General features: G+C 37.8%; 1 protein-coding gene across 1 annotated transcript in view; it reads left to right on the plus strand.

Annotated features, from left to right (window-relative positions):
* Positions 1–13166, plus strand: part of fndc3bb (fibronectin type III domain containing 3Bb) — a 56502-nt gene that overhangs the window by 15626 nt on the left and 27710 nt on the right. The window contains exons 4-6 of the mRNA XM_026237863.1: positions 8777–8853; positions 10735–10966; positions 11615–11893. Of these exons, the coding sequence (XP_026093648.1) occupies positions 8777–8853; positions 10735–10966; positions 11615–11893 (588 nt within the window). The remainder of the gene's footprint in view (positions 1–8776; positions 8854–10734; positions 10967–11614; positions 11894–13166) is intronic.

Below are 13166 nucleotides of genomic sequence, written 5' to 3' on the forward strand. Positions count from 1 at the left end.
CCTGTTTTATTTAGGAACGAGTCAGATTATTAAAGTAAAATGGTTTGTGGATCCTTTAAAGTCTTAGCTTTGAGATATTTCTTTTCGAATTACAGCAGTATGCAAATAGAAACAAATGAGATTGTTAAGAGATTATAAAGCAGAGATGAGGCTTTTAACATTTATTAAAGTATAGATTAGAGCTGCACTAAATATTGAAATAAAATCATCATGGCTCAATATGGCTTGGTGTGATCATCAAATCTCAAAGGATGCAATTCGTTAAATTTTTGATTACTTTTCAACATAATAGTATTGTTTTTAAATATATTTAATTATTAAATAAAAATACTAAACATGTATGCATGCATGTGTTGTTTAGTATTTTTATCCAATAAAAACCATAAATCTAATTATTAAACTCCAGAAGAAAGATGATGTTGTTGTTTTTTATTAGTATAGTGCAACTCTAATGTAGTTTTATGGCATATCTGTGCACAGTCTGAAACTCTTGTGCAGATGGTGTGATGTAATTTGTGTCTTTTAGTCTTACGACTTGATTCACGCTCCTTTTAGACATGTTGTTGGTGTAAAGAACAAACAGTGGATCTCAATTGTGATTTTTCTTACTGCTTCTGCAGCTTGTTTCATTTAAAAGTTTTCATATCCTGATTCCCTGGTTTTCAACCTACTCCTGCCACATTCTCCAGAACATTACACAGTGGAACATTCCACCCATTTGTTTTTCTCCTCCTCCTCACTCTCTCTCTCTCATTTCTCTAGCTTTTTCAGTTCTTTTTCGCTGACCTACTATTTTCAGCTACCGCTGTGTCCTGCAGCAGGCTTTCTGCATGCGTGCCTTCATGGGGCAGTAGTTTGGTAATCATAGTCTCAAGTTCCAGGATAACAAGGCCACACATAAAAACAAACCCAGCAGATTGACACATCTGGTCCATGCCAGCACACTGGCACAGTTTGTGCTGCCCGGCCCGAACAGGATGAGTGTGCACTTCATGAGAGTGAACTCCATAACCCTCCTCTGGTTTACTAACCTGTGCAAACCCACAACACAGATTTAATCTGCTTGTCATTAAAGGGACAGTTCACCCAAAAATGAAAAAATTTCATTATTTACTCGCCCTCATGAAAGGAACATTTTTAAAGAAAATGCTCACACGAAGCATATGATTTCAAAACCTTGCAATATAGCGCATAAATCATATGTGTCACTTTTATGATGCTTAGACGGTGCTTCTGTGTACTTTTTTAAGCTTCAGAGAAGCTTTCATTATATTGCAAATGTTGGCCAGAATATTCCACAGGAGAAAGAAACTCATACAGGTTTGGAGTAAATAATGAAAGAACATGCTTTTTTTTTTTTTAAGTGAACTGCCCCTTTAAAAACAACTCTCTGTCTCGGTTTGTATTTTTTGGTCTTTATCTGCCAAATTTAATCCTGGGATATTTTTAAATTAAGGAGCCACACTGAGTATGATCTCCATCTGCGGTAACGTGAGCACAGTTTTTTTTTTTTTTAAATAATTTTTAGACAGACAATGGCGCCATTTATGAACTTGACAGGCTTCATCCAGACAGTGCTGATCCAAGATTCCCTCTCTCTCTCCCTCTGTCTGACTCTGTCTCTCATGTTGGAGCACAGGAAACTTCTTCCTGAGCACAGAGCATGTCAGAGCAGGTCTGTCATGGTAGTCTCCTCTCTTACTCCTTTTTTTCCCTCTTGCCACAGTATTTCTTTTGAGCCTTTTTATTTGTGTACCTAGCACACTTAAAAACAACATGACGTCAAAATCCACCTGATTGGTCTTTTTAAGACACAATCCTGGTCTTGAGCTCCGTTCATCAGAGAAATTTCTCCAAAGAGCTAGAACTAAAACGAAAAATTGTTTTTGTTAATTGAAATGAAGCTGAGATCAAATATAAATATGAGGTGAAAAAAAAAAAAAATTGCCTTGGAAACTAATTGAAATAAAATCAGTTTAAGTTTTTTTTTTAATTATTATTATTATTTTTTTTAGGTAGAAGTACTAAAATGACTGAAATTTAAAACCAATATAAATGTAAATAAAGATGAATAGAAATATGATTCAAATAAAATTAAATAGAAATAGATTAAATTAAAACGTCTTAAAGAACTTTATCTTTTTAGCTCTGATTTTACTGAAATTAAAACCGAAATAAAGATAAATGTAGAGCTAAATCAAAATATAAAAAAAAACTAATAACAATAACAAAGCACATAAATGAAGTTCATTAAAATAAACCTGAAATGAAATAGGTTTATTTTTTTTATCTAGAAATTAAAAAAAATATATATATGTATATCTTTTTTTATTTCAGCTTTTCTCATATTAGTTTAAGTTGAAGTGTAGTTATTGAAATGAAAACTGAAATAAAAATAGCGCTAAATAGAAAAAATAAAGACAATCAAATTCACATGATTGGAATAGTTAATTGAAACAAATTTGAAATAAAATATAAATACTAGATAAACTTAAACCTAAAAAAATACTTTTTTAAAGTATTAAATTACGGAAATTAACACTTAAATAAAACAAAAAAAAGACTAAACCGAAATCTTAAAAAATACAATTATTAAATGCACATAAAAATGGTAATTCAACATTTAATAAATACTTTAATGCTATATAAATAATAATTAAATAACACTGCCCCCCCCCCCAACCCCCCAATAAAGAAAAAGTTAATTATTTGTGAATGTTGTTGTACTGATTGTGTTTACATCAGGTATGTACCGGAGTAAACCGTACAAACCAAACTCTAGCATCAGACAGACTCCGATCTGTTCCAGAAGCTGTAAAGCTCTAATGTTAAAGTTCACTGTTGAGTATATGTCCAGCAGCAGAGGCATATGCTGATCAGGCGTGCAGGGCTGGAGAGGAGCTGGAGAAGATCAGGTCAGCCTCCTACAGAATTTTCCTTTCCCATTCACTAGGGATTCATCCTACAAAAAAGTCCCTTCAGCCCCAGCGAGCTCCAAGCGTGTCTTTGAGCCAGCTAGCGAAATTATTGGCCAGTAGCTATAAAGCAGAGGTGCGTCTTTTATCATTTCATGATTCACTCGAGCTTCCGTTGCTTTTGGGTTTGTTTTTTTCACGGATGTTGGGTGGAGAGAGGGTAAAGTCCTCACCCTGTTAACTCAGGATGGGAAGCATGGAAAGAAAACAATGCCTTGAAACACCAGAGATGGCCTGGCATGATAGCGTCACCCAGGTCTAATTCTCTGAATGGGTTTTTATCAATGACACTGGGGGTAATTCAGGTCATCCCTTGGACTCGTCCTCGGCGGGACTAATCAGCTGCTGAGGGACGGCTGTAGGGTAGCTGTGAAGTAGTCTCGTTTTCCTGGAGGGCTGTTTGCATAACGCTCTCCACGCAAAAGCTGAATGAGTCGGCAGACAATTTTTATTGCACATCCTGAAAGCCAACACCCTCCCACCCCAAACATTCTGGGAATTCACAACCAAGCGCTACATATCCACAGGGCTCACCGTTCCCATGGCAGGGTGGATCTCTAGACAGACCGTTTGGAATATTGCAGATTTGGGCCATTTTGCTTTAGCTTTGAAAGGTGGGCTTTGTCGTAGACTCAGCTGAATCAACATCTCCATGTCTTATAGCAAAGAACTCACAACCAGATACATTCCTCTGTGCCCAAATATTGCTTAATGGCTCATTTCTGTATCTGCTTGCTACATCTTTTCTTGCATCTTTTAAATCTTTTCTTTTTATTTTATCACTTATTTTAAATGTACTCTAAAATATATTAAAATTAAATTTTAAAAGTTAAAGTAAAAATATGTATTATTTATTTATTCTAGCACTTGCAGACCAATAAAACATTTAAAATTATTTGTGTAGAATTGTTTTTCTTCTGCCAGCATTTTTACACATATCCATAAAGCATTTTATAATAATGACTTTTTATATATATATATATATATATATATATATATAAATTATTAATGGATTTATTTTCTGGGGTTTTTCTGCAAGCAGGCACCTTTCAGTGAAACATTCAAATATATTGTCAAATTTTGTAATAAATATATTTATTAATTTAATTATTTTATGTGTTTCTTTATTCTTTCGCCAATACAATTTCAGTACATTTTCGTTTTTTTTTTTTTTTTTAATTTAGAATGAGCAAAATGACACTTTGTCTAATGCCGGATAGTAGAATCATTCACTCACACACACACACACACACACACACACACACATATATATATATAATATTTTTTTTTTTTTTTTTTTTTCTCAAGTCTTGAACATTCAGTCAGTTATGCAGTTCATATGTATACAGGTGAAATCATTTTACACCAGGAGATCTGGAGCACCATAAGTTGAAAATGAATACCTTGATGGAGTGGAGTGTGAGTTTAAAAAAAATATAAATAAATTTATAATTAATTATGGAACCAGCATTTCGGACTGAGATCTCTACCTCTGAGACTTTTTGCTTTAATTTTGGACCTTTAATAAAGTGTCTGTTTGTCCTCCTGTCTGAAAGAGTGCGTCTTGAGCCAGTCCGCCAGGAATACTGCAATAACTTTCATTAATGCAAATACAAACATTTCATAGTAAATATTTGGGATTGGTATACACCTCACCCTGTGATTCGAGCCTGTGTAAATGCAGAGAGGAAAGCGTAGCTCTACTGTCTATTATTTAACAGTGTTTGAGTTCACCAGAGGTGAGTTATAACAAAATGACCTTTACATTATATTATGTTATGATTATGGCTCAAGATTACTTTTTTCCCTGTATCAGAGTTTAGTTAAGGGACTGTATAATAGTTCTTGAATTAGGATAGAATGTGTGCAGGGAAATTCTCGAATGCCTCCAGGGTCTGCAAAACACAAATACGTCCTCTTGAAAAGTGAGTCTGTTGGATAAACACTCCGGCTCCCTGGGCTGTGAATTTTCCTTGTTGGATGGAGAGAGACAGAGAGAGACTGTTTACAGCAAGAACAATGGGCCGTGCAATTACAGACTCGTGAAAACACACGCTCACACACTCTGCACGGACTGAGAGACACACAAACCCTCTCCAGAGAAAATTACCATCTCCTATATACATAATCAGATCGCCTGCAGGTCTGGATTTCTGGCGTTTCATCTGGTTGAGAGGAAAAACAGAAGAAATTCTGATGGATGGGTCACATTATAGTGTGTTTTTCAACATTTGTCCAACTTTTGGATGTTTTTCTCTCATTTATGAAGATGAATTGGTATGGTGCAGCTGAATGCAGTGTTCGTCATATGGGTTGTTTTTTAATGTTGCTCTTTCGTAGCTCAGGAAATCTCTGTTGGTCGTGAGGTGTTTCTATTATTGTTGGGTTTGGGATTTGTTCTGAACCACCTTTTAGAAGCATTTAGACAGATTTTTCTTGTCTAGTCGTGGTGGATGATAAAACTGTCCCAAATTCTGCCAGACTTATTTCTTGATTGAAGGTGTCATGGCTAATCGCAGTCGTTTAAGAGTTTTAAAATCTCTTCTGAGGAACATCAGGCTTGTTTTCTCAGTTTGAGAAGTACAAGACCTCATTAGTAGTCTCCATTTGCTATCCGTGTGTTTTTATTGTTGTCTAGGAGAAACATAGGAGATGTTAAAGTGATCTCGGCTGTGATTTTTCTCTCCTACAGCGTCCTTCAAGGACACACACCCCTTCCCAAACTCAGTCGCTTGCTCAAAAACACACATCAGATTTGCAAACCCTTGCAGAAAAAGCACTTGCTTTCTTTGCCCAATGGCCCTGATGCAAGACATTCTTTCCAGAAACATCCTTTTCTTTTGCTCTCTTCTGACCGTCGTCTCCCTGTCTGGCCAAGCTAGCCCTCCAAAGTGAATTAGTGGATCTTAGTTAGGAACTGATAATTTGTGGAACACTAAACTTCCGTTTTGCTCCTCTGCAATCTATGTATATGTACACGCTATCAATTACTGCTTCTGTAAAAAGAATGAAACCAAACGCGGCTTGGCAGCTTTTCCTCAAGAGTTTATCTGGAGTGAAATTAAAAATGCACATGCGTGAGGACGTGCACTCACGCACACTTGGGTGGTGTGTCAGCGGCCCCCAGCAGGACTGAGTTGACTTTAAAGAGCACCCAGAAGGCCCTGCAGGGGCAGAGAGAGCTTCTCTCTGAAGCACAAAGAGGGGTTTGTTCTGCTGAAGAGGCTCTCTTCCTCCTGAGAAGCTTGGCAATCCAGTAGTTTTACCACCGTTTCCCTACATCCACCTCTGTCTTTCTCTCTCGCTGCTCTACAAACATTGACTATTGCTCATTCTTAGGGTTTAGGGGTTTGTTCACGTCCATAACCTAAGTATTAACGGGCACATGACATAACTTTGTGTTTTGGGCATGAATGATACCTCATCATGCAGCTTTATAATGATTTTTTAAGGACTATTACTTTTCCATGTGGTCAGACTTGCGATTTTTGCCTGGTGGATGATAGATGACTAAAACAAATCCTAAAGACCAGAATCATAGAGACTTGAGGTTTGGCTCTTTTTACTTAAGCCATTGAGCATCCACCTAGCAACCAGCTAGAACACCTTAGCCACAACATAGCACGCTGTCATGACACCCTAGCATCACAGCGGTGAGTTTGTATCAATCACATATTTATTATTATTTTATTTATTTTTTCAGATAATGTAAAAATTAAGTTTGTCAGCTTAACATCTTTAATGCAAATCCTTAAAAAATAAATAAAAAATAAATAAAAATAAAAAATGTATATATTTTTTATATATATATATATTCCTAATGTCCTATTCGCAGACAGGTTGACCAACTCAAACTACTGGTAAATGATTTGCTAGAGAACTGTAAGCCAGGTAGGCCTTACCTACAGTGATATGGAGATAAAACGAACAGTATATTTACATATATATAATTATTATAAATATAATTCATATTATACACATAATTTGATTTCTTTGAATTATCTTAATTTGTGGAATTTTCTCAAACTTTTGTTATTAATCTGTGTTTTGTCATATATAATTTATAATATATTTTTTTAATTTAGATTAAATGTTTTGTTTTTATCTTTCAGTATAGCATATACATATATCGTAGCATATACAGCATATATATATATATATATATATATATATATATATATATATATGTATGTGTTTGTAATATTTATTTAAAAATTTGCTTAGTTTATTTTAGTAAGTTGCCAAGACAACATTTCTTATTTTAATTTTTCCCACCAAATATGTATATTTTAATTTATTGTTTTTACTTTTTACTTTATTTCAGCTTTATTTTAATTAACAAATATTTTATAGTTTTATTTATATTTTTAGTCAATTATTTAATCACTAACCTTATTATTCATTTCATTGCATTTTTGTGTATTTTTAATATCAGGTGTAAAAATCTAGTTCGCTTTTTTTCTATTCTGTCTCTATCTCTCTCTCGCTTTTTTTTTTTTTTTTTTTTTTTACCTGTTTTTCTTTTCATTAGCCTTCACGCCATCCATCCCTTCGACTCCTTTAGTCGAGGTAGAGGAATGCATGTGATGAGTTCTCTCTCTCTTTTTTCTAGCCTTTTCTCTCAAACTCTCTCTCTCTCTCTCTGGGTCAAGGATGAAAGGGCCCTTCATATTAAGAGCCTGTGATACAATCCTGTCACTCAGTCATGCCAAAGCCCTCACACACACATACACACCCTCCCAAACCTTAAACCCAGCTCCTCCCCTTTCACAGGAGCGAGAGGGGGCGGGGCCTGCAGCTGCATACCTGTGAGAGACCTTTTCCAAACACATGCGGGACAATCTCAATGGATTTTGTTGTGCTCTGTAGACATCGCCCTGTGAAAAAGTTATTTTAAGCTGCCGTGCGCATACACTCACGTCCCGGTGAAACAACCCACACACATCGCTGTATACACACACCCCTCCCTCTTCCCCACCTCTGAAGAAACTCTTGTGAAGCCCATTCAATACAAGCACAAACAGGGTCTTATTCAAACCCAGAAAGGGCTAGCTGGAGATACTGACCCTGGTATTAACTGATGGGGGAGAAAGTGAGGTGAAACTGTAAAATGCATCAGGGTGATCTGGTGATTTACCTCACCGGAGGCTGTCACACCACGGTTTCTGAGTCTGGAGGAGACGCTGATGTCTAAAACAGCTGGTGGCCCTCAGGTGCTTGTTTGAGTTGCATCTCTGGGCTTTATATTCTGACAATAAACATTGGGTGTGATGGGTGGAGGGGTTTCATTCAGCAAGGTCTCATGAGAGCCACAACAGAGAGGGTTTGTGTGCTGGCGTTGGCCCTTTCTTCCTGTGGCGCACCAGTTGGACCTGACAGCTCTATTTCGCCTTAAACTGTTTGTTTAACCCGGTGTCACAGTACAAAATATAGCCCTGGTGATGGTGGGTCAGAATCAAGTCATTATGTAGTTTTTCTAACAATACACATTGTTTCAAATATGTGTTTAAATGTTACAAAAAGCTATGTTGATGGGCTAGAATATAAATACAATATGTGATAATGAACAATTTTGCTATATAGTATATGAATAGAATACAATGAGTAGCTTGTGTTATTCCATCTCTTAAGCATATGCGTCTTATTACCAATGCATTCCTGTTTTTCTATTATTTTCTCGTAGCCCCTGGAATTTTCTTTGCTTCTTCGCCTTGCATTACGTGTTGGAATGAGGGGGCGGAGTCAGCATTGTGTTAGTGTTTGATTGACAGCTTTCTTCTCTTTTCTTTTTTCTGCCTCAGGGCCCGCTGAAGTTCCCATGATGTCACCAAACGGCTCCATTCCACCAATCCATGTTCCTCCTGGCTACATCTCCCAGGTAACCAACAGGAATGGATCAGCGTCGCGCGTCTCCCGCACAATGAGGATGTGCTTTCACCCCTCATAGGCGAATATCCCTTTCTTGTAAACATGTTTACAAAGTTTGATTCTAGAATGAAGTAACCAAACAAACAACAGATGAACATACACAAAATTCGAAGTTGCTCATCCTTATTAAACAGTGTTAGGCAAGAGTTTGCTAAAGGTCGGCGGCTGTGACATTTCAATAGAAAGGTCAAAAAACTCTTGCGTAGAGGACAGGCTAAAGGGTTTGAGTTGTGGGTGTAATAAATCAGTGGGGGTGTGGGGGGGGGGGGGTTTAATGGTGCAAAGATCACTCATGTAAAAATAATTAATTAGTGCATTCCATCCAAATTTGAAGGGCAGGACCAACCAATGTTTGGTGGGATGCCGGTTTCTTGCTCTCTTTTAAAATATGTATGTAGTGGTAGCTCTGTTGTTTTAGAAAATAATGGGAAATGTCATTTTATTGCACAACCATGTGTCCTCATAAATAGCTAAATTATTGTTTGTTTGTTTTTACATGTTAACTCTAAATCTAAATGTACAATCTCCTGAAATCACTGTGGTGTTCTATTTATGATGGATTCATGAGCACAACTGAAGATTTGACATAAGCCCCTTTCACACTGCCATTCCGGCAAATACAGGGGTAAAGTGTTCCGGCAATTGTTCCCGGGTCGCTAGATTTGGCACTTTCACACTGCCAGTGATGACCCGGGATATGTGCTTGCTTTCATACACAACCCGTAAAGGTCCCGTAACAACACATGACATCAGTGCGTGACGTGTAATGTACGAGTCGACAACGTTAGGTATGTTATACTTTCACTCAAGCAAGCGAACGATCTCTGCGTCAGCGCGGAAAGTGAGGAACTAACTGATCTCTGCTTCATTACAGTTTGCAAATATTTTTTCGGCGCGAACGTTGATCTTCCTTCAAAACAGCAGGTAAAAGAGTCGCGAGAACGCGTTTCATCACTTCGACACGGAATTTGATCTTGCTTTTGTTCACACAGCCCTCGTCCTGGGTTGAATCCGGCAATGTAACTAGGTCCCCGACCCGGGTTCAATGTGGGAATCGATCTCGGGACGTGGTTGCTTTCTCACAGAAGGCGACCCAACAATGTTCCGGCAATATGCAGGGTCCGACGTGCAGTGTGAAAGGGGCTATAATCTGTCTTCGCACATGCCAGAATTACGCAAACAAACATACATTTGACATACTCCAGACAATGGTTTCCCTCTGGTTTAAGGTGGGGAAAGCTTATTGGTGTCGGATATAATTTTGTAATTATAAATGTTGATTAAACACTTTGTCAAAAAATTCACATGCGTTTGATGAGGATTTGCTGTCAAATTTGCCAGAAAACACCACTAATCACTGCATCTTCAAACACACATTACATTAACTACGAACTAGAAAATATGATCTTCCCTGCAGATCCAAATAGTTCTTTCCTCTAGTAAAAGCAATTTTGGTAACGAATGGTTTTCTGTTGTCGTCACTAACCTCACCTCAACTTCTAACTCTGGGTGATCCTTGGGTCAACATGGGTTAGAAGTTGAAGTCAGTGAGTTGATTTCTCCCATGTGATCTGTACCAGCGGATCTGTTATTCCTGTAACCATCTTCCATGCATTAATTATTTCAGTGGAATGTACTTCATAGTCATTCCATTAGATAGCCTTGTTTACTTTTGCATTCCTGCCCTTTGTTTAAAGTGGCACTGAATGTTTGTGGTCGAGTTGTAACTGCTGGCACGTAAGATCCGGACACAGGCTGTGCTATTTGTCAGATGTGACATCAGAGGGACTGTATTGTTTGGCTTGACGTCTGTGGATGTTTGTATTTTCAGGTTCTTGAGGACAACACCGGCGTGAGGAGGGTTGTGGTCACACCTCATTCTGAATGTTACCCTCCGAGTTACTCTCCGGCTCTGTCCCCGAGCCACCACATTCACCATCCGTATCTGACGCACCCACACTTTATTCCAACCTCACATACGTCATACTACCCCCCGGTCAGCCCCGGTGACATGCCCCCGCACCAGTTCTATCAGCATCGACTGCCACCCATCTACCCAGAAGGTGAGCGTCATAGTCCACAGTAGACTAAAGGTCTTACTCACTTATTTAAACACATACTTCAGTGAGGATGGGCAACCAGCTCTTTATACTGAATCATAACACTGTTCTGGACAAGCAAAATACCATACAAAGCTATGAAAACACAACCAACTCGAACATGCATTACGAGAGAAAAAGTTGAGAGATGCTTGACTTAATGTTTCTTGTGGTTTTAACTTTAAGAAACTATTTTTCTTATTCTTTAATGATAAGAATCCTATTTGTAGACTACTGTAAATGTTATACTAAATAGGTAATAGAATAAGATTATAAGTGTGTGTGTGTGTGTGTAAATTAAACATGCTAAAATAAAATTTGAATGAAACCATAATAATTTTTTTGTGATCATGTACTTACAATACTTTTGTAGAATATTATACAAAATACACACACACACACACACACACTTTTTGTGGTTATGTATACAGTGCTGAACAAAATAACTTGTAGACTACAATATAAATTGAATGAATAGACTGTAAAATGTTATTATTTTTTATTTTTTATTTTATATAAATGTAAGTTGATTTTGACCTTTTTGGTGGTCCGGTGTATACAATGCATTTACTTTCTGCCTGTAGTGTAATTATGATCTTTGCCTTATCTCAGAGATCATCCCGCTGTATAACGTCTCCTCTTTCATGGGTCATGAGGAGTACTGTAAACCTCCACCCAAGAAGCTCAAACAGCCGGTGGAGCGTACGGGTCTAAGTCAGGTGACCAGCTCGCTGTCCAGCAGCTACAAGAACACCACGACCTGCACCACCACAGCTAACGGCTACAGCAAGAGCCACAGCAGCCCTGGAGGAGGAGGAGGAAGCCCCGGCAGCAAGAGGCCAGATCGAAGAGCCAGAGGAAGCCCCAAACACTCAGACACCGAGCCACAGGGTAAGACAAAAGTCCAGTTTACGACGCATCTCATTTAAGAGACATCTTGCTGATTTTGTTCTTACGCCTCTGTAGTGTTTTTGTACAAGTTGCAACAGCTGAGAGCAAAAACAAAAGAATATTTCCAGTGTCAGCTGGATTCAAATCAAAACAAGACCGAGCTGCTGACTCTGACGAGATCAGTCAATCTTGTCCACATCTGTTCACTTTAAAGCCTCGTTTCCATGAAGCTTTATGGGTCCTTACCTCTGAGCCTTTGTTTTTGAGCTTTTATGTCAGTGTCAGCACTTACTCTTGGTGTGACACACATACACACTGGATAAAGAGCAGCTAGTGCAGGAAGTAAGTGTGAAAGTAGAAGAGTGTCCCCTGCTGGTGCAATGCAGTCAGTCCTTGAATGAAATAGGCTGTGGATAGCATACTAACAGAACTATTATTGCTGTTGAAGAATATAGTTTGTGAAGTACAGGACAGTAAGATTTCCATTTCTAATAAATGCTGTTCTTTCGAACTCAGCAGTGATTCATTAATGAACCCTGAAAATCGTATCACGGTATCCTCAAAAATATTAAGAATCCACAACTGAGGTCCCAACATTGATAATAATAAGAATGTTACTTCAGCACCAAATTTAAAATATTAGAATAATTTTACCATATGCATAGTTTCTGTATACACACAACATCCTCATAATGGTCTACTTCGTTTTCTAAATGCTGTGTCCCACAATGCAATGCTGTCAACTTTAGCATCTGTTACTATTTCTCAAAAAAGCTATAATTTTTCTTCTTCTTTCTTTCTTGGCTTATTTAATCCAACTGAAAGGTCATAACTTAATAGTAATTAATAAAAATAACAATTTATTTCCGGGATGATAAGCAGTGATATGCAGTATTTATTAGAAGTATATAATTTACAGTAAGCTTGAAGAATTCCATATAGCCAAGTATTCTTATAAGCGAGGAAGCTGTTCTGGGATCAGATGGTGGATGAATGTGGAACACATGTTGCATGAGATGCAGTAGATTCTCTGTATCATCGTTTCCTTTTCTTTCATCATTCCTTTGAAATCGGCTCGCTCTGTCTCACTGTTTTCCTCTTTGTTCTTTAGTGGCTTATCTTACCCTGGTCTTTGTTCTTGTGGACCTTTGGTTCCCATGCCTCTGTGTCTGAGAGAGAGTGTGTGTCTGTAATCTGTCTGTGGCGAAACCACAGTGCAAAATGAGACCCAGATCTCTTCCTGTCTGAAGTGACAGCACGAGGCTGGTCCGTG

This window comes from Carassius auratus, chromosome 49 (genome assembly GCF_003368295.1).
Source record: "Carassius auratus strain Wakin chromosome 49, ASM336829v1, whole genome shotgun sequence".
Taxonomy (NCBI): domain Eukaryota; kingdom Metazoa; phylum Chordata; class Actinopteri; order Cypriniformes; family Cyprinidae; genus Carassius; species Carassius auratus.